Source organism: Argopecten irradians, chromosome 10 (genome assembly GCF_041381155.1).
Source record: "Argopecten irradians isolate NY chromosome 10, Ai_NY, whole genome shotgun sequence".
Classification (NCBI taxonomy): domain Eukaryota; kingdom Metazoa; phylum Mollusca; class Bivalvia; order Pectinida; family Pectinidae; genus Argopecten; species Argopecten irradians.
The window spans coordinates 17,226,790-17,248,695 of record NC_091143.1 but is presented as its reverse complement, the minus strand read 5'-3'; the positions used below and the strand labels follow the sequence as shown (position 1 = coordinate 17,248,695).

Sequence of the window (21,906 nt, the reverse complement as noted above, 5' to 3'; positions counted from 1 at the left end):
AGAGACTACCGCTGTCAGGCACAACTACTTACTTGATTGATCTTTATTTGCTGTCAAAGAGCCAGAATTTAATTATATTTGTGTACTGTTCATATTGTATAATAACCCTGAATTTTAAAACATGGTCCGATTATTATACCACACGCCAAATTATGACGCAAGTTATTTCCCATTGAAAAAAAGAAATAAAATAATGGCATATTTTGACGTCATAGGAAGATAACTTAAATGAAAGATTTATATAATTTTCTGATTACCTGCTTCGCTATGGCGATGAATACCAGACGTGCAGAATACCTAAGAGCTGTCTTTTGTGGAAAGACAAGTTGTAAAAAAGGACTTGAGAGTGGGAAGGTCAGTGAAGGGCGGTCCACTTGTTCAGGTTTTATGTAGCTGTCCTGTATGGTTAGGGGGAGACAGTTTGTACTCTGTGATCATAGACATGTAGACTCCCCATACATTTATACACAACTATCAATCAGTATTATTGAATTTTCTACCAGAAAGTTGTCATCTTTTGTTACCTGTGTCTAATGTCTCCTGTTGTACTGCTCGTTGACCTCATCTACTATTATTTGTTTTTATTCGGTTTCTTTATTGATTCCCCGTGGTCTGACACGCTTGGGAAGGTTGTTATCGATGTAATAACCATTGACATGGTTTCTGTGAGAGGGGATAGGATGTGCTTCCTGTTTTTCTGCCCTATCTGGTAGTATCCTGATTACACGGCCACATGAACTACTAGACCCACCTATTAACAACTTCACCAACACCCAGCTCAGGTGATGCCCTCTTTGTAAAAACCTTGACAAAACTGAACACCACACACCACATTCTATACGGTCTTAACTGGCTGGTAAATTATCCCCATAGTAAACGTTATGGCTGTTTAATTGTGTTTCCAGCCAATGTTTGTCACATTAAGCCATAAAACGCCTCCTAAATTTTACTCTAGTCTTCTGTTAAAAATCTCTCAATACACAGGTGCTACATGCATGTAGTATCTACTTGTCATGTTTTTGTGTCCTCGAGATAGCTGGGAGAGCATGTGGCTCAAGTCACACAAATGCACATGACCCCAGAAGGTCATGTAGAACATTGTCATATCAAGTACATTGCAACTCTACCTGCATGCGATCATAGAGAAAATGTATGCTTAGATAATTTGTAATTTTACAAGAACTTGATGACACAATTTGTAATTGTGAATGTTTGTTGACCTAACATGGTAAAACAGCATTAAATTTTGTAACATGTAGAATGAACCTGAAACCATGGTTACAAAATAACCTTGCAAGATCAGATTCAAAATGTAATCATGAATACTTGTATATTACCTTCAGCTTCAACAAGGAGCCATTGTGATGACCTTGCAAGGTCAATCATTCTATTGTCATTGATACTTGATGGTCCCACAAGGTCAATTTAAACTCTATCCACTGTCATTGTCTATAAGTGACCTCACAAGGTCAAACTCAACTTGTATCCATGGATACCAGAAGATCTTGCAATGTCAAATTGAGCAGCCTTGTATCCTTGATGACCATTCAAGGTAAAATCAAACACTTAACCATGGGTATTTGTACACCTTTCAAGGTCAAAATTTACGAAATCCACAATATTTAAATTTGTGAGGTCGATCAGGTGCAGAAAGTGGAAATTGATTTGATTGAATAGATTGAACACATAACCAGGATGTAATGCTCATTATCATAAAAGGACTGTGAGTATTTTATGTAATATAAATGTAAATCATCGTCCTCAAGGATGAAAAATTTGTTCAACTCTTAATAAGTACACCTATCTTATTTCTAAAGTTAGTTCATGCATTTTCAGGGAAAAAAACCATTTAAATATCCAATCAAAGTGGTTTTGATTTTTAATTGCCGAAAACTTAGCATAGGCAATATTTACGTAAGCACATAATTATTATTTATGTTTACTTTTAAGCAAAAACTGTAACCAGACACATATATACTGGTATTTACACCAGTACAGAATTCAAGATATCTTCTGTATTCATTATCACTATAAACTGTAACCAGACACATATATACTGGTATTTACACCAGTACAGAATTCAAGATATCTTCTTTATTCATTATCACTATAAACTGTTACCAGTCACATATATACTGGTATTTACACCAGTACAGAATTCAAGATATCTTCTGTATTCATTATCACTATAAACTGTTACCAGTCACATATATACATATTTAAGTTACATGTACCAGTAATAGGAATCTCTTTATTCATTAACACTAATTCAGTATGATAAATAATAATTTGGCCAGAATTTATTTAATGTGTTTCTTAGTTATAAGCCAGGAGAGACAATTTGAGAAATTTCAAATAAAGGTAGTTTTGCCAAAATTTTAGATGAACACAATCTTAAAAAGATTAGTTAAAATGAAAGGCTAGCCTCTGGTGATAAAGACAAAAGTCACTGTAGGGCACATATACTGACTGTAGCATGTGCAGCTTAACTGAGTATACAGAGCTAAGGGAGAGTATATGTAGGAGGGGAATAGTGGGACAGGACAGGAGTGGCTGGGCAGGAAGGATGGGAAAGGTAGGTCTAGACAGGAGGGGCTGTCTAGGAAGGATGGGAAATAGTGGGACAGGACAGGAGGGGCTGGGCAGGAAGGATGGGAAAGGTGGGTCTAGACAGGAGGGGCTGTCTAGGAAGAAGGGAAATAGTGGGAGAGGACAGGAGGGGCTGGGTAGGAAGGAAGGGTATGGTGGGTCTAGACATGACAGGAGGGATTGGAGAGGAATGATGGGAAAGGTGGGTATAGACAGGAGGGGTTGTGCAGGAAGGATGGGAAATGGTGGGACAGGTTAGGAGGGGCTGGGCAGGAAGGATGGGAAAGGTGGGTCTAGACATGACAGGAGGGGCTGGGCATGAAAGAAGGAGAAGATGGGTCTAGACAAGAGGGGCTGGGCAAGAAGGATGGGAAAGGTGGGTCTAGACAGGAAGGGTTGGGCAGGAAGGATGGGAAAGGTGGGTCTAGACAGGAGGGGCTGGGCAGGAAGGATGGGAAAGGTGGGTACCGGGTATAGACAGGAGGGGCTGGGCAAGAAGGATGGGAACGGTGGGTCTAGACAGGAGGGGCTGGGCAGGAAGGATGGGAAAGGTGGGTACCGGGTATAGACAGGAGGGGCTGGGCAAGAAGGATGTGAACGGTGGGTCTAGACAGGAGGGGTTGGACAGGAAGGATGGGAAAGGTGGGTCTAGACAGGAAGGGTTGGGCAGGAAGGATGGGAAAGGTGGGTACTGGTTATAGACAGAAGGGGCTGGGCAAGAAGGATGGAAAAGGTGGATATAGACAGGAGGGGCTGGGCAAGAAGGATGTGAAAGGTGGGTCTAGACAGGAGGTGTTGGGGGAAAGGTTGGTCTAGACAGGAGGGGTTTGGCAGGAAGGATGGGAAAGGTGGGTCTAGAAAGGAGGTGTTGGGCAGGTGTTGGGCAGGAAGGATGGGAAAGGTGGGTAAAGACAGGAAGTGTTGGGCAGGAAGGATGGGAAAGGTGGGTCTAGACAGGAAGTGTTGGGCAGGAAGGATGTGGAAGGTGGGTCTAGACAGGAAGTGTTGGGCAGGAAGGATGTGGAAGGTGGGTCTACACATGAGAGGAGGGGCTGTTCAGGAAAGATGGGGAAGATGGGTCTAGACAGGAGGGGCTGGGCAGGAAGGATGTGGAAGATGGGTCAGTGCTGCACAGGATGGGTCAGTGCTGCACAGGATGGGTTAGTGCTGGTCAGAATGGGTCAGTGCTGGTCAGGAGGGATCAGTGCTGATCAGGATGGGTCAGTGCTGGTCAGGATGCTGGTCAGGATGCTGGACAGGATAGGTCAGTGCTAGACAGGATGGGTCGGTGCTGGACAGGATGGGTCAGTGCTGGAAGGATGGGTCAGTGCTGGTCAGGATGGGTCAGTGCTGGACGGATAGGTTCACAATGATAATTGAAAGAAGAAGTCAGTACCTGAACTAGTGAAAAACAGACAAAAGTGCTAAAGAATGAGGCAATAGGGGATTGGAAATATGTTAAGGAAAGGGCTAGACAGTGGGGATTGGGTTGTAAGCCAATGGGAAAGTTCTGACTGAAACAAGAGATCGAGGAATATAGAAGAGATTTTGGGTGTGGTTCTGAATAGTAATGGAGGATTAGAATGGATGGGATCAGCATCAAGTAGCAAATTGTCCTTTAGCTTTTGGAGAGAGACAAAGGAATGGAATTATAGAATTTGATATTAAAGCATGTCAGTTTTGTTACTATTGTAGTAACAAGAAGTACAGCTTAATGTAAATTACAGAATAATCTAGTAAACAATTTACACACTGGAGAAGAAAAGTGTCTTCCTGGTGATTTTGTTAACTTGTCCTAATTACATTTTAACTTTAGAGATGTAGGTCAATGGTTTATGATGATGTGACAAGCTGGCGCCCACCTCGCTTGGTCTACCTGATTAACTTGTGTATTCCCTCATGCTTGATTACATCAAATCCACCAGATTTGCCGTCAATGCTCCACCGCTTTGGTATTAACACTAGACCAAGCAGCCCTGTACTCCTATTGATTTTACTTACCATTACCTACACTCATTTGCTAATTATTCTGCATGGAGGCAATCAGGTTTTTAAAGCCAGGCTATCAAGGTTTTTTAAACCCAAACTATCGTTTGGTATACTTACCCAGAATGCAGTAATGGATAGAAGCGCTGGAAGAGGTGCAGTAAATTTAAAATGTAAGGCACTCATGTTAAAGGTTCAGGGCAATATAAAAGTGTTTACCAGGGAAGATCATGAGACCTAGGATTTTACCAATATGGCTTCAAGTATAGAAGAAATGGTGGCTAAAGTGTGATTTCATCAGAAGCATCCATAGTACATGTAAAAGTTGACCTTTAACAAAAAAGAAGCTGTTAGATTTGATGAGGTGTGGTGTTATTTCATGAGAAACATCAATATAAAGTACATGTAAATGTTTAATAAAAAAGAAATAGTTATAGTTTGGATAAGGTGTCAAATTGTGGGGGGAAAAACAGGGTAAAATATGTTACCTCTCTTTCTATATAGAGGGTGACAGTGCCTAGTGTCACCCCGAGGATATCACCGTCACCCGAGGCGAAGTCTAGAAACAAAAATAGTTTTTAAGTATTTGCAATCTATTGAAACATTTTAACTGATTTTAGCAAAAGTCGAACAGTTACCGTCGGCAGTAAAATAGCTATCAGCTTCTACTCAGTAGCGCTAACTATCATTGAATTATAAAAAAGAATACTCACAATAAGCATTTAGTGAAAATTCTTGTTGTCTTGTCTCCTCTGTTTGTTTAAATCTTGACTATTTTGTAAATCTCAATGAATTTTGGTTTCGTCCCGTCGTCTGTTTACAACATTATCAACGTCACGAAGACACTCGAAATCGCATGTCTTCTGTTCACCTAATCACCGACAGGTTCTTAAAAACCAACATATAGCGCTGGACAGTAAGCGAAAAGACTTGAACGGAAAGCGCTGTCCTTAATATGATTTTTTTTAATTGATAAACAGAGTAATTTGGCAAAACTATTACTAAATAGCTCCAGATAAATTTTGAAGCGTCGCATCAAAAAACAAAGATGGCATCGAAAAAAGAAACGAGTGCGCATCTTTTTCGGGCGTTTAATATTTTGCACTGTCAAAAATACACTATCACCTGTTGCTAGGGAGTTGCTACGAAAGTGTCTATTGTTTCCTATTGTTCTAATGTTACCTGCCGTGTGATAGTACCAAATACCAAATATCTCTTGACCAATCAGCATGCAGGATTCTCACTTGAGGTATAATAAGACCATTTACCTAACTTAGATCAGAAGGAAATAGACACTTTTTTAAACAAGCCAAGGTTAAAAAAAAAAGAAGGGAAATGTGTCACCTTCATTGCTTAAGGTAATAATAAACAATGTACCTGGTTAAGGTTGAAAGTAAACCATGCCAAGGTCGCAAGGAAAGTTAGGTTAGTGCTTTAAAGTGGATGACAAATTCATTTACCTGTGTAAAATGTAGAGAAAGTGTTTGTCCAGCTGGAGTAAAAAATTAAATGAAAATTCTCAAAACAATGTCTCCTAAAGCAGTCGATGAAACACTTTGCAAAGCTAGAGATGGACAGAGCTTGAAGTCGTCAGAAACCTTATATATGGCTAATAGAACTGTTCCATCGATGGACAGAGCTTGAAACTTTTTATACAGCTAATAGAACTGTTCCATCGATGGACAGAGCTTGAAGTCGTCAGAAACCTTATATATGACTAATAGAACTGTTCCATCGATGGACAGAACTTGAAGTCGTCAGAAACCTTATATATGGCTAATAGAACTGTTCCATCGATGGACAGAGCTTGAAACCTTTTATACAGCTAATAGAACTGTTCCATCGATGGACAGAGCTTGAAGTCGTCAGAAACCTTATATATGGCTAATAGAACTGTTCCATCGATGGACAGAGCTTGAAGTCGTCAGAAACCCTATATATGGCTAATAGAACTGGTCCATCAATGGACAGAGCTTGAAACCTTTTATACAGCTAATTGAACTGTTCCATCGATGTTCAGAGCTTGATACATTTTATATGACTAATAGATCTTTTCGATTGATGGACAGAGCTTGAAGTCTTCAGAAGCCTTTTATATGGCTAATAGAACTGTTCCATCAATGGAAAGAGCTTGAAACGTTTTATATGGCTAATAGAACTGTTCCATTGATGGAAAGAGATTGAAACCTTCTATATGGCTAATAGAACTGTTCCATCGATGTTCAGAGCTTGAAACATTTTATGTGACTAATAGATCTTTTCGATTGATGGACAGAGCTTGAAGTCTTCAGAAGCCTTTTATATGGCTAATAGAACTGTTCCATCAATGGAAAGAGCTTGAAACCTTTTATATGGCTAATAGAACTGTTCCATTGATGGAAAGAGATTGAAACCTTCTATATGGCTAATAGAACTATTCCATCGATGGACAAGCTCGCAGTCGTCAGAAACCTTTTATATGACTAATAGAACTGTTCCATCATGGACAGAGCTTGAGGTTGAGCAGAAACCTTTTATATGACTGATAGATCCAGACAGGATGACATAAGTGGACAACAGCTTTACAGATCAGAGGATTTGGAACGTAGGCTTATATTACGAGGTAGTCTGGAAGACGTATTTTGGAACTCACAAAATCTATCAAAAACATCTCTTCATGTATCCATTATAGTCTTATACCAAGTGGTATAGAATATACTGGGGCATGATAGAAAACTTTCATCAAAAAAATGTAATTTGATTTGAGCACAGACTTAGTAAAAGAAAGAGTGGTTTTGAACTTTAAGAATTTTCAATAGATAAATGTGTAATATGAAGATTTATGGATAAGGAGTTAGAAACAGTATGCTATGTGGATTAGATGTAATCAGTAGGGTAGGGTGGCTGCCATGTTGAGAGGTTACAGAGGAGAGATAAGCAGACCGTCCTTGGGTAATTCAACTCATCAGTTATCCATCTCTCTGTTGTGGGGCCTCACCCAGGTCCAGATCAATCTTGAGGGGTTTCATTGGGGGCAATATGTAAATGTTAATTATCAGTTCCTTTGAATTCCATTTGTTTTCCCTCTGGAGCCTCTCAAATCTAGGTAATCAATAAGGGGTTCTAAACAGGGTACAATGTCAAAGCCAACAATCAGCAAACAATTACAAACTGCATTGTATCCTTTATGCGGCCTCAATATCCCAACTCATTGGGTTGGGGTCCAAAGGGAACACTGTATTACCAGATTCATCATTTCAATCACACAGTACAGTTTCCAGGTAAAGTTGCTGGTTTCTTTGGGAATTAACTCAAAATTTATTTTACTACCAGGACTTACATAGCTGTTCTGATATAAAACACAAAAAATAGATCATCTTAACAGTTTGACAAAATAATATATGTATGACATAGCATATTCAGTGTGTCTGTCCTGTGGTTTGCATGGAAGATACTTTTTTTACAATGGAATATTAGTTGTGGTTTTGATATTGTGGGCAATTAAGAAAACAATTTTGTTTGACCTTTTGACCCCTGTAACTCCTGTAAGATTCACTCGGATCAATCAGAACTTCAGTTCCTATCAGGGGGATGTATTGAGGAGATACCAAAGGCTGTTTACCTTAACTTTATGTAAGTAAAATAAAGATCTTGAGGGTTAATTATGGTAAATGACAGTTAGTTGTTATGACATTTGTGGTGACAAACATGGCAGTACTGTTGTAGAATGTGGAGGTATATAGTCATAAAGGTTGTAAATTTGAAATAATTGGTGAGTCACTGCTTTCCTGTCTAAGTGCTGAAAACGTGTGGGAGGCTAGCCAACTTCTTCATCAAAAAAGGCGTTATAAAAGTATGATATTACCTTTCATTTGAAGTTGATTCCTGTCATTCTCTTCATCAGCTTGAAAATTGTTTTATTTAAAAAGCTATGAACAGTGAGGTCCATATTAGGATATGCTACCTAGGTTTAGGAAGTGAAGGATTTCAGGCCTGAGAACCTGGAGTAAAACCATCTACCTCCAGTCAGTACCTTGAAACTGTTTCATATGGGTTTGGAACATGAAGAACAAGAGATGAAAGTGATTACATGTTAGAACATGTTAATGATCTTAATTACCCTCTTCCCTTCCCTGTATATCTCCCCTCCCCTGCATGTCCCCCCTCCCCTGCATGTCTCCCCTCCCCCCTATCATCTCCCCTGCATGTCACCCCTCCCCCTACCCCCTCCTCTATATGTCTCCTTCACCCATCCCCTCCCCTGTATGTCTCCCAAAGTTCACAATTTGTTTTTGTAAATTTTGCAAAAATAAATTTCACACAAAAATAAGTTGTTTTACAGTATTCTGATGCTGTAATAATTAATACAGATGTCCAGTACAATAGCATGTATGTACATTATGGTAAAATGTATTCTATGATGTTGTGACTGCAGCAACAGATAATTGCTGTTGTGGCCATCACTCCGTGATAGTTACCACGGGTACACTACAGTGAGCATCACACATCTTGTAAACAACACTACAATGGCTACTGTGTAAATCTAAAGCAGATAAAACTATTCTTCTCTTGATACAGATTCTTCTGTAGTCATTTTCCTGTGCAGTTTTCATTTCAAGCCTTCCCATTGGTTTCCTCTTTTATAATTGCATTTGCTGATCAATTTTCGTTTCATTTGCGTTGGTTGATATCATATTTGTTACATGTAGTCTGCAGTTATTTAGTTTTGTTACAGGAAATCATTACGTAGTCTCGGGAGTGTGCAGGTTTGAAATCCTGAATTTCTGACCACATGACTTGGCTTACAGCTGATTTAATGAATGTTTTGTATGACAGGGTATTGTTATAGAGGAACAATGGCTTAACTTCCTGGTTGGGGAATAATATATAGCTGATTATTTTAATGGGTCAAAATTTTTGCGATTTGACTTAATGGGTATAATTATAATTTCATCTATTTATCAATTTTTCTTGGATAATTACACAACATTGTCAATGTACCCCTTACTATGTCAATGCATTAACTCTGATGACATGTCATTGTATCTCTTACTATGTCAATGCATTAACTCTGATGACATGTCATTATATCGCTTACTATGTCAATGTATTAACTCTGACGGTGCCAATACAATTCTTGATAATGTCAGTATAGTTCTGACATTGTCAAACCTTTGTCAAAGTTGATACAGCCTTAACAATGTCAATGCAATATTCTGACATTGTTCTTAAAAAAATGTCAATGATATATGGTTACTTTGGTAACGTCATTGTTACTATGACAATGTCATTTCCACCCAGACCATGTCAATACATCCTTGGCGATGTCAATTTTAATCTACTAGTGTTACCATGTTCCTGTGGATTTTACCTTGACAGTGGCAGTAGACATGAAGATGTATCTATGGTGATGTTATCGAGATGGCAGGACAGCGGAAATGATAGGACAGCGTTGGTATTGATCGCGTCCGCCACAGTTTTACATGGTTCTTCCCTAATTAGGCTTCATCACCTCCCTACCCAGTCGCAATTATTTCAGAGCTGTCATATTGAAAAGGTAGCACACATAGACTCCATTGCACTCGTGCAGTGTCCAATTATGTTCAATGTAGCTTTTGTGTGTGGGTGTTGCTGGATCCTATTAGGGCCTAACCGCAGATACTGGGCTGTCACTGATTTAGGTAACGGAAAACGTGACACGACTGTTTGCAAGTATATATAACAGTGATAACAGCTTTGTAGCGTGAATTAACAGTAATATATCGTGTTCATGTACAAATTGATCCTTCATCAAAATATTGAAATTGGTGGGGATCATATCATCATACTCAATTTACATATACCCAAAGGATAAAGGCTCCATTTTCATTCCCGACAATAATGTACACCTTTTTTTAATTGTTTATTTTTAATGGTAAATTAGAAGTAAGGAAGGCAAAATACCTGTGTCAGTATTCGGTGATAATTTTCACAAAAATGTAATTCCAGTGTGTGTAATAAGGAGATATTTCGGTGAAGAAAAACTGGTATAAAGGATGGTTGTCATAACCAGCTTGATTTCCAGTCCTTACACCTGTGATGGGTAATTTATATCAGAGGAATGAGATACCACCCACAAACACAGGTGGCTGAGCTGGCCACCCAATTGTAGAATCCTGGGAGGGAGGCGGGTAGGGGATAGCTGGCCTCCTGATTGTAGAATCCTGGGAGGGAGGTGGGTAGGGGATAGCTGGCCTCCTGATTGTAGAATCCTGGGAGGGAGGCGGGTAGGGGATAGCTGGCCTCCTGATTGTAGAATCCTGGGAGGGAGGCGGGTAGGGGATAGCTGGCCTCCTGATTGTAGAATCCTGGGAGGGAGGCGGGTAGGGGATAGCTGGCCTCCTGATTGTAGAATCCTGGGAGGGAGGCGGGTAGGGGATAGCTGGCCTCCTGATTGTAGAATCCTGGGAGGGAGGCGGGTAGGGGATAGCTGGCCTCCTGATTGTAGAATCCTGGGAGGGAGGCGGGTAGGGGATAGCTGGCCTCCTGATTGTAGAATCCTGGGAGGGGGGAGGGTGGCGGGTAGGGGATAGCTGGCCTCCTGATTGTAGAATCCTGGGAGGGAGGCGGGTAGGGGATAGCTGGCCTCCTGATTGTAGAATCCTGGGAGGGAGGCGGGTAGGGGATAGCTGGCCTCCTGATTGTAGAATCCTGGGAGGGAGATGTGGGTAGGGGATAGCTGGCCTCCTGATTGTAGAATCCTGGGAGGGGGGCGGGTAGGGGATAGCTGGCCTCTCTGATTGTAGAATCCTGGGAGGGGGGCGGGGTAGGGGATAGCTGGCCTCCTGATTGTAGAATCCTGTGGGAGGGGAGGCAGGTAGGGGGCTGGCCTCCTGATTGTAGCTGGGATTGTAGAATCCTGGGAGGGAGGCGGGATTGTAGAATAGCTGGCCTCCTGATTGTAGAATCCTGGGAGGGAGGGGTAGGTGATAGGGTAGGGGATAGCTGGCCTCCTGATTGTAGAATCCTGGGAGGGAGGCGGGTAGGGGATAGCTGGCCTCCTGATTGTAGAATCCTGGGAGGGAGGCGGGTAGGGGATAGCTGGCCTCCTGATTGTAGAATCCTGGGAGGGAGGCGGGTAGGGGGATAGCTGGCCTCCTGATTGTAGAATCCTGGGAGGGAGGCAGGGTAGGGGATAGCTGGCCTCCTGATTGTAGAATCCTGGGAGGGAGGCGGGTAGGGGATAGCTGGCCTCCTGATTGTAGAATCCTGGGAGGGAGGCGGGTAGGGGATAGCTGGCCTCCTGATTGTATCATCCATTGGGGGGAGGCGGGTAGGGGACTAGCTGGCCTCCTGATTGTATAGAATCCTGGGAGGGGGGCGGGTAGGGGATAGCTGGCTCCTATGTAAGGGCTCCTCGATTGTAGAATCCTGGGAGGGATAGGGGATTAGTAGCTGGCCTCCTGATTTGGAATCCTGGGAGGGAGGCGGGTAGGGGATAGCTGGCCTCCTGATTGTAGAATCCTGGAGGGAGGTCGGGTAGGGGATAGCTGGCCTCCTGATTATGTAGAATCCTGGGCGGGGGAGGCAGGTAGGGGATAGCTGGCCTCCTGATTGTAGAATCCTGGGAGGGAGGCAGGTAGGGGATAGCTGGCCTCCTGATTGTAGAATCCTGGGAGGGAGGCGGATAGGGGATAGCTGGCCTCCTGATTGTAGAATCCTGGGTAGGGAGGGGGTAGGGGGATAGCTGGCCTCCTGATTGTAGAATCCTGGGAGGGAGGCGGGTAGGGGATAGCTTGGCCTCCTGATTGTAGAATCCTGGGAGGGGGCGGGTAGGGGATATGACTGGCCTTCCTGGTAGTAGGGGATAGCTGGCCTCCTGATTGTAGAATCCTGGGAGGATGGCTGGGTAGGGGATAGCTGGCCTCCTGATTGTAGAATCCTGGTAGGATGGGTGGGTGGGTCCTTGATTAAAGGGGATAGGGCCTCCTGATTGTAGAATCCTGGAGGGGGCAGCTGGCCTCCTGATTGTAGAATCCTGGGAGGGAGGCAGGTAGGGGATAGCTGGCCTCCTGATTATAGAATCCTGGAGGGAGGCGGGTAGGGGATAGCTGGCCTCCTGATTGTAGAATCCTGGGAGGCGAGGGCGGGGTAGGGGATAGCTGGCCTCCTGATTGTAGAATCCTGGGAGGGAGGCAGGTAGGGGGGGTATAGCTGGCCACCTATTGGGGATAGCTGGCCTCCTGATTTGTAGAATCCTGGGAGGGGGGGGGATAGGGGGTAGAATCCTGGATTAAGCTGGCCTCCTGATTGGGTTATCCTGGTGAGTGATATAATGGCTGATTGGGGTTGGGGGTGATGTGGTTACCCTGGGGTCAGTGATATAATGGCTGATTGGGGGGTTGAGGGGGTGATGTCCGGTTACCCCGGTGATTTTGGTTACCCGGTGATGTGGTTACCCTGGGGTCAGTGATATAATGGCTGATTGGGGAGGAGGGTGGTGATGTGGTTACCCTGGGGTCAGTGATATAATGGCTGATTGGGGGAGGGGGTGATGTGGTTACCCTGGGGTCAGTGATATAATGGCTGATTGGGGGGAGGGGGGTGATGATGTGGTTACCCCGGTGATGTGGTTACCCCGGGGTCAGTGATATAATGGCTGATTGTGGGGAGGGGGTGATGTGGTTACCCTGGGGTCAGTGATATAATGGCTGATTGGGGGAGGGGGTGATGTGGTTACCCTGGGGTCAGTGATATAATGGCCTGATTGGGGGAGGGGGGATGTGATGTGTGGGGTCAGTGATATAATGGCTGAGGGGGGAGGGGGGTGATGTGGTTACCCCGGGGTCAGTGATATAATGGCTGATTTGGGGGAGGGGGTGATGTGGTTACCCTGGGGTCAGTGATATAATGGCTGATTGGGGGAGGGGGTGATGTGGTTACCCTGGGGTCAGTGATATAATGGCTGATTGGGGGAGGGGTGATGTGGTTACCCTGGGGTCAGTGATATAATGGCTGATTGGGGGAGGGGGTGATGTGGTTACCCTGGGGTCAGTGATATAATGGCTGATTGGGGGAGGGGGTGATGTGGTTACCCCGGGGTCAGTGATATAATGGCTGATTGGGGGAGGGGGTGATGTGGTTACCCCGGGGTCAGTGATATAATGGCTGATTGGGGTGAGGGGTGATGTGGTTACCCAGGGGTCAGTGATATAATGGCTGATTGGGGGAGGGGGTGATGTGGTTACCCAGGGGTCAGTGATATAATGGCTGATTGGGTGAGGGAGTGATGTGGTTACCCCGGGGTCAGTGATATCATGACAGATTAGGGGAGGGGGTGATGTAGTTACCACAAGGTCAGTGATATAATGACTGATGGGGGAGGGGGTGTTGTGAGTACCCAAATCTGTCGGTGGTATGATTGGCTAATTGTGGGATGATTGAGGAAAGAGGTTGTCTGGCCACCCTTATCTATTAGACAATCAGTAATATACTGAGGGAGGGGAAGGGAGTTGTTAGGGAATTGAGGGTGAATGCAGCCTTACTGATGAATCATATGTCCATGTGTTATAATGCACAGTATCAAGCACTTGCTGGCACATAGTATATAGGGCATACCTCCTTCATATGTTATGTGGAGGACACCTAGACATTTGTTTTGTTTTACATCCTATCAACAACCAGGGTCATTTAAGGATGTGCCAGATTTAGGAGGTGGAATGCCCAGAGAAAAACCACCAACCTGTGGTAAATACCTCAGGAAGTGTACCTAATGTTGGTTTCAAACTTAAAACCCAGAAGTTTAAGGCAAAAGGTTATATGTCGGAGCACCTTAACCACTTGGCCACCACAGCTTCTTGACAGTGAGGGGAAGTTTGTTTAGGATACAAGATGTTAATTCATTCAACCCTGAAGACACATTTAGGCTATTTAAGCTTTTCTTAATCAAAGACTACAGACCAGTCCATTGTGAAATTTCAGGGGTGAATGAGTTAAAACAGTGTAAGACCTGCTGTATCATCCACAGGTCTAAACTACTACCACCTGGTTAACAAAAAACGTGAATCAGACCCAGATGTCATATGATGACCTTACAAGGTCAGTTTACATTGGGTGGGGAGTAATTGTTAGAGGGGGAAAAAGAGCTAGAAGCATTATGTCTTACATAATATCTCGTCTGTCCTTGAATCAACAAAAATCTTCCACAACAGAAGGAATGAGATGAGACCAACTTCAGACCAATCACCTGTCGGTTTTACTGCTGTCTGTGTTGTATGGTTAGTGTTATGGAAATGTTCAGCCATTACATCTCCACACAAAGTGTGGTTTACACTGACATTGTTTTATGAGCATCATCATTGGAAAGATGCATTTCCACTGACATTTTGCCTGATGTAGCTTAACCTCTCTTTAACCCCCACCTGTATCACTCTTGAACCCTTCTTGCCCTTTTTAGGTGAATCTATGAGTTTTTATCCCTCATATAATTTTTAAAGTGTTTTAAATCCTACCTATGCATCGTTTTGTACCTAGTTTCTGACCCGTAGACTTGATGTGTGAAGTGTAGTTGGTAACTTCCCTTAGTGATCAGTTAAATACCCACTTGAATGTATGAAAGATCTGCTTGTGAGCACTTGATGGGAAATCCAAGCAACCCACCCACTACATCATGATGTACAATATAGTGTTCATTAGCATGTGTAATATCCTCAACTAATGTCATGACATATATCGCCAATGCTGTGACATAACCACAAGCTCCCTTAAGGATGCCTCTCTCTGACACAAGATCCTTGTAGGATGCCACTTATACTGCCACAAGCTCCATGTAGAGTGTCAAATATACTGCCACAAGCTCCTTGTGGGATGTCACTCAATCTGCCACAAGTTTCCTGTTGAATGCCACTCATACTGCCACAAGTTTCCTGTGGAATGCCACTCATACTACCACAAGCTCCCTGTGGGATGCCACTCATGCTGCCACAAGCTCCCTGTGGGATGACACTCATACTGCCAAAAGCTCCTTGCAGGATGCCACTCATACTGCCACAAGCTCCCTGTGGGATGCCTCTCATACTGCAACAAGCTCCTTGTAGGATGCCACTCATGTCACAAGCTCCCTGTGGGATGCCACTCATACTGCCATAAGCTCCCTGTGGGATGCCACTCATACTGCCACAAGCTCTCTCTGGGATGCCACTCATAATGTCACAAGCTCCCTGTGGGATGCCACTCATAATGTCACAAGCTCCCTGTGGATTGCCACTCATACTGCAACAAGCTCCTTGTAGAATGCCACTCATACTGCAACAAGCTCCCTGTGGAATGCCACTTATACTGCCACAAGCTCCCTGTGGGATGCCACTTATACAGCCACAAGCTCCCTGTGGGATGCCACTCATAATGTCACAAGCTCCCTTTGGAATGCCACTCATATTGCCATATTGCCACAAGCGCCTTTTAAGATGCCACTCATGCTGCCACAAACTTCCTGTTTTGTTTTAGAAAATTCAAAAAAGAAGGTTTGGAAGACTACTTATTATAATTTTCACAGTTCACTGACATATAAATGGGAAAAAAATACATTTAAAGAAATAATGTTAATCTTTGTTTGTACATGAATTCAGCAATAACATTTGATTGCTATATTTATTGACAGATATATATGCTTTGATCTTTAAGTCATACATGTCTTTGTTATATCATTATACATTAATATTCCATGAATATTCAAACCCTCTGCCTTTACAAGACTATTTAAATGACTTTGGTCTTTGTTGAATCATTATATTTACATTTAATGAATGTTTCAGTCATGTGTCTGCAAAAATTATATGGCATTATTTTTGTGAACACTATATCTGCATGGGCTCTGTACATAATAATAAAAAAAATGAAACTTGAGTTATCTTTTGGACACCATGAGGTAATATTGTGGTAATGTTTATGTCATAGAATCTTAACTCATTCACCCCTGAAGACACATATGAACTTTTCCAATTTACATGGTGGAATAGTTCATTATGAATTTTTAGGGGTGGATGAGTTATAGAGTAAACAAAGAATATTAAGAAGTCACACTGATGTCAAGCTTAAGATCCTCCTGATAAACTTTGAGGTAAATAAATGTTGTGGTTAACAACCTGATACCGTAAACTAATATATTACAGGTGTCATTGTCAACCAGCAAACATTTCAGCTGATTCTACTTCAACGATTTGAGATACATCATCATAGCAACATTCTAAAACATATTGTTGTTAGTTTATAAGTTGTATTTAGATAATTCATCAATGATCAATTTAAAGAAGTAATGGTACTTCTTTCTAAGATCAGAAAAAAATAATCTAGAATTCTTATGATTATTGACATTACTCTTTGTCACCAGGAGGGAGCATATATGTGATAGGTTTCAAATTGTATAGTGAACTTCAAATGAAGAAATATTTGTGAAAGTTTAGTGAAAGGGAGAACGCATTAATTGATTTAATAATTGATATTTCAAGATTATATGATTTTTTTAATTTATTTTTTTTTTTAATTTTTGTGAGATTATGTATTGATGTGATTTTAATTAAGCTTTGAGAGTGTTTGTGTTTTTTTAAATTCGTTTTGTGTTTAAATACATAAACAGAAATTAGATGAAGTTTGAGAAGGAGTTGATGAACATGATCGAATGTGACTGTAGATATCTCTAATTATTTTGTGATTTGTTATTTTGTGATCATCGGTGAGGAGACCGTGAGTTGAGGAGCCGCTTCCTGTAATGGGGATATAAGTTTGAGTAGCGACTTCCTGTTTGGGTTTACACATGATAATACCATAGCCTTATCATACTGATTGGTCTTGATGTTATCCCTAATACTTCACATCCAGATAGTTGTCTAAATATAGAAAGCCTCAAATTTATATATACCCATCTTTGTTAATATGATAAGGTATCTAAAATTTAGACAGATTTAGAAACAAACATTCCATTTCTGAACTCCTTCTGTAGATATTTGTTTTAGTTTGACTTATTTACATTATGGATATTGAGGGTGCATATATATACATATATGCACATACATGTATTAATGCACATACGTGTATGTCTCAAGATACGTGCACAATGCAATTCGCTATAGCTTACAAAAAAAATTCTCAACTGCTTGATAGACTTGAGCAATCAAAATTGGAGTTTGCCATGCATAAATATAAAAATAAAGGAACATTTATCAATTTCCAAAATCATGAAGTGAATATGCTAAAGTAAAATATTTTTTCTTTGGTGCAAAAATCATGTGCTAAATATTGAATTTATACGAGAAAAAAAAGTTTTCTTTTTAACTTAAATTCCCAAATTTACTAAATTACTAAAAAAGTGTGATATAATTGTTATATGGGGCCATGTGTGGTATCCTAATGGTTAAGGATTTAAGATGTTTGGAAATGTTACTACTAGCCCTCCAAACCTGGGTAAAGCGAGATTTGATTGAGACAGATCCCTCACTAGGTATTACAACTTTAGGTTGGTGGTTTTCCCCTGGGTATTCTGGCTTTCATTCACCTCCTTAACTAGCCGGTATATCCTGAAATGAATTGGAAGAAAAAGCAAAAAACCTGATAAATGGTGAGAACAGATTGATATTTAGAGTGTGACCTCCTGATTTGTTTAACATATTTTTTGTGTTTTGTCCTGTCCTACTTTTCATAACAATAGTAATATTTATGTTCCTGGTGAAGTCTAACATCAACAACTAATATAGGTTATCTGAGGGCCTTTTCTGTGACCTGATGATGAATTCTATAATAATAGGATTATATCTGTGCTCTCATGTAAATTAATATCTCATACTTGGTTAACACTTCCATGTGCCATTTCATTACTATGACATAGAAATGGGTGTGAAGTCAATTAATAAAAGATAACTAGTGTTACATATGATTGTATTATTAAGTATATTTCCATTATGGGTATGTTTGATTTACAGGCAAACCTGTCTATAAAGACGATCTAGGTGGCAATGGAAAACTGGTCTTTATATACAGGTTAAATTGTGTTGTAAATTGTCATTTTGGACCCTGAGAAAGTGGTCTTAATAAGCCGGTTGTCTTTATACAGAGGTGGTTGCTAAAGACAGATTTAAATATATGTTGAATTTATAGAAACTATGAAATATACACATGTGTATTTGAGTCTGTTAAGATATAGGTGTGGATGTTAAGCTTCAACGATGCTTAAAGTAAAAAGAATGGCAATTCGTTTACCATGGAAATCTATATCCTGGATAATGAAGCTTAAAATGGTAATGATCCATTTGATGATTTTGGCGATGAAAATTACTTGTGCTTTGGAAGATGTATGCAAGGAAAATACTGAGATATATGGTCTATTGGGGAGCCAATTATACCTGGATTTGGGTGATCAAAATTACCTGGACTATAAAAGGTGTAATCAGGGAAAATATTGAAGTGTAAAGTCTACTGGAGAACCATTTGCACCTGTATGAATTAGGATGTTCAGTGAATTATCATGTCTTCATCATCTTTGATTTCCGATATGTTTTCATATTTCTTGAGATAGTAATCTGAACTTCAGCAAGATGCTGCAGATGCATAAATGTTAACATGCATTCATAAAAGCCGACATGGGGCACTAAATGCTATTAGGGGGAAGGATTGGTAGATTTCAGTAAACTTTCTGTAGACATGTAGACTTAGAGAAATATTCAGTAGGATCTGGAGACTAATGAACTTCCTACATAGGAACTGAATAAAGTACTATAAATCTCTTTCATATGTCACATCCTTTATTTCACTAATTAGCTTTTAAAACTGTTATTTCATGAATATTTGTGTATAAGTAAAAATTACAACATAAGCTGAATCAATGTAATCATAAATGGGACATTTCATCTAGTGAATTTACTTAAAGGTAAGTAATAATGCACAAAAAGGTAGATTAGATGATTCACATTATGCAAGGAGACTTTAGGTAACTCTTTAGACAAGAAAAAAAATCAGAGGTAAAAATGTTTCTTCTGAGATTGCAGCTAATTAGTACCTCTAGCGATTAATATTGTATGGTGATGTTTTTGAAATGGTGGTATATCATGTGAATGAACTCGAGGGGAATAATTTGAGATGAAAGAAGGCCTTCTATCAAAATTTCATATTTTTCTGCTCCACATATTTCTATATACATATATATATAGTACACAATGAGGCTTTCTTACCTCAGGACATGAAAGATTGGTTAGCTTAACCGTGTCAAATAAACAGCTAAGAAGTGGGCTAGAATTTAAATATGATGACTGGTTAGCTTACCACAACAAATACACAGCTGTGAAGATCGAGAGTTAGAAATTAAATACATTGACTGGATAACTTAATGACAACAAATAAAGGACCCTTAAGGAAGATAGAAATGAAACACAATGACTGGTTAGCTTGATTTTGTTTAGACTAAAAAATAAAGCCATCAAAGACGAAATTAAATAGAGTATGAAGCATTTCTTTTGATCTATATATTAATGATTTTCAATTATCTATGTTAGATGAGAAATGACTGTTATGGTTGTTGATCTTTAGTACAAATGTTAAGTTGTACGAGTACTCTGGTAAGAGTCCGGTACGGAAGGTATGTATAATAGGTATACTGATTGATATAGATACATTATTTGTAATCAGTTCATCAGTGTCTTCAGGTAATAAACCACTTTGTCGTCTTTAATTTGTATCATGAGATAAAAATCACTCCTTTATAGATGGAGAACGTGGTGATCAAGTATAGGGAAAGTGTATGATATATTATTGTTAGCTGTTCATCTCAAATTGGTGAGTCGTAGGCCCTCATAGGTTCTGGTAGCTGTTGGACACTGACCATAAGGTGAAGGTTTTTCTCTGGGTACTCCCGTTTTCCTTCAACATCAAACTCTGGTGATGAATTCTTTATAGCTGTTGAAAGGACGTCAAAAGCTGAAACAACCGAATCTAATGTTACATATAATTACATACTGTTTCTATATTCATTTATATATATAGCATGCGACTGATGAAATTTTCCTGAAAAAAATCCCATAGAAGAATGCATCTGTAATGTAATTTTAAATTCTACCAATATGGAATGTTTCAAAGTTCACTGTATTAAAAAAAAAATTTCCACTCTTTTTTATGTAAAAATAAATGGAAAATTTATAAGAAGGATAGTGCCAGATGGTAGCATAAAGATGTTAGTCAGATTGGTCGTACAGGGAGGCCCGAGGTAATTAGCGTTTTTTTATTTATTCAGGTATGAGTAAGGAGCAGACCTGCAGTAAGGTCTGGTACAGGTCACCCAAACCGTGTATTGTATCTATATACCTATAACATATTGTATCAAAGTGTCGGAACTCTCACAGCAACCGGATACAGCACATGAAATTCCAAAGAGAGAAAAAAAACGTGTTTAGAAATTATCATTATACATTTTAGGGTGAGCAAGTGCTAAAGGTTGTTTACAAGATCTTTTCTTTTCTCTTAAATGTATACAGGATTTTACAATGAGGTGAATTTAGATAAGAAACGTGAAAGATTGGGCTGAACTGATACAAGTATCAGAGCCTACAGGTAAGAGATTGGCCAGGTAATATAAATGTGGGTCAGACTAACACACATGGTGTATATACATTGGTCTAGTACCTATAAGTCTGCCACTTCTCTCCCAGAACAGCATCAGGACACTACCACAGCTGCTGGCCAGCCAAGGACATTTCTCCCCACAGGCACTTTACTCATGGACACATGCTTCTTCAACACTGTGATCTACATAGTTCTTTATCCACTTTTCCAATTCTGAAAATGCTGATCTAAGAATAATTTTGATTATTGGAAAAATTTAAAAGCCAGTCTGACGGACATGAAGCAACATTCAGCTGTGTCAGCAGTCGAGGTGCAATATTCAAAGACAGGTGGCCTTTTGGGATAACTCGCATGTTTATAGTCTTGTCAGGATTATATTGTGCCTTTTCACTTTGGAATATATGTTGAACGGTCACCGAATGTGTCAACAGGAACACTGTGTGTCATTCCAATCATTTCCTAAGAGGGTTCTATATCCACATCCAACATTTAATCACATAATATTGTCTCCTTTGGACATACAGCTTCAGATGTCTTGAATTTCCTTGATCAGTACCTTGGAGCTGGTGACCCGAAAAGTTATTTACAGATTTATTAATTGTTTCTACCGACAACACCAGCTCAATGTAGGTATAACCATTGAAACCTGTAAAGTGCCTTCAAGTAGTTCTCACTTTTTCTCCGAAGCTGCTTGGATGTATGACCTCTGTAAGGAAGTGGTCTTGTGGATGTTGGAGTAGAATGGTGGTCAGTCTAGGATGGAGTAGTCAG

At 40.6% G+C, this 21,906-nt stretch overlaps 3 protein-coding genes across 6 annotated transcripts in view; 1 reads left to right on the top strand and 2 right to left on the bottom strand.

The window, feature by feature from the left end:
- Nucleotides 1–21,906, top strand: part of LOC138333276 (myocyte-specific enhancer factor 2C-like) — a 122,720-nt gene that overhangs the window by 53,740 nt on the left and 47,074 nt on the right. Inside the window, exon 1 of one of the 4 annotated variants that reach the window (XM_069281553.1) lies at nt 21,217–21,761. The exons of the other annotated variants lie outside the window; for them this stretch is intronic. Within the exon in view, the coding sequence (XP_069137654.1) occupies nt 21,760–21,761 (2 nt within the window). The 5' untranslated portion in view covers nt 21,217–21,759. Of the gene's footprint in view, nt 1–21,216; nt 21,762–21,906 lie in introns of those variants that run through there. 4 annotated transcript variants of the gene reach the window in all.
- Nucleotides 10,647–11,849, bottom strand: LOC138332573 (uncharacterized). Its single transcript, XM_069280576.1, has one exon. The coding sequence runs from the start codon at nt 11,847–11,849 to the stop codon at nt 10,647–10,649; it is 1,203 nt and encodes a 400-aa protein (XP_069136677.1).
- Nucleotides 11,936–15,968, bottom strand: LOC138332572 (protein SPT2 homolog). The gene is made up of 2 exons (XM_069280575.1): nt 15,347–15,968; nt 11,936–12,717 (listed from the first exon to the last, which is right to left on the bottom strand). Exons 1-2 carry the CDS (start codon nt 15,966–15,968, stop codon nt 11,936–11,938), a joined length of 1,404 nt encoding a protein of 467 aa, XP_069136676.1.

Bases quoted from the DNA above. Each gene is read 5' to 3' on its own strand.
- LOC138332573 (XM_069280576.1), bottom strand. From the start codon at position 11,849: ATGATACAATCAGGAGGCCAGCTATCCCCTACCCGCCTCCCTCCCAGG.
- LOC138332572 (XM_069280575.1), bottom strand. From the start codon at position 15,968: ATGAGTGGCATTCCAAAGGGAGCTTGTGACATTATGAGTGGCATCCCA. The intron at 12,718-15,346 runs GTATAAGTGGCA...CCTCCCTCCCAG, and splicing joins TCTACATGGAGCTTGTGGCA to GATTCTACAATCAGGAGGCC.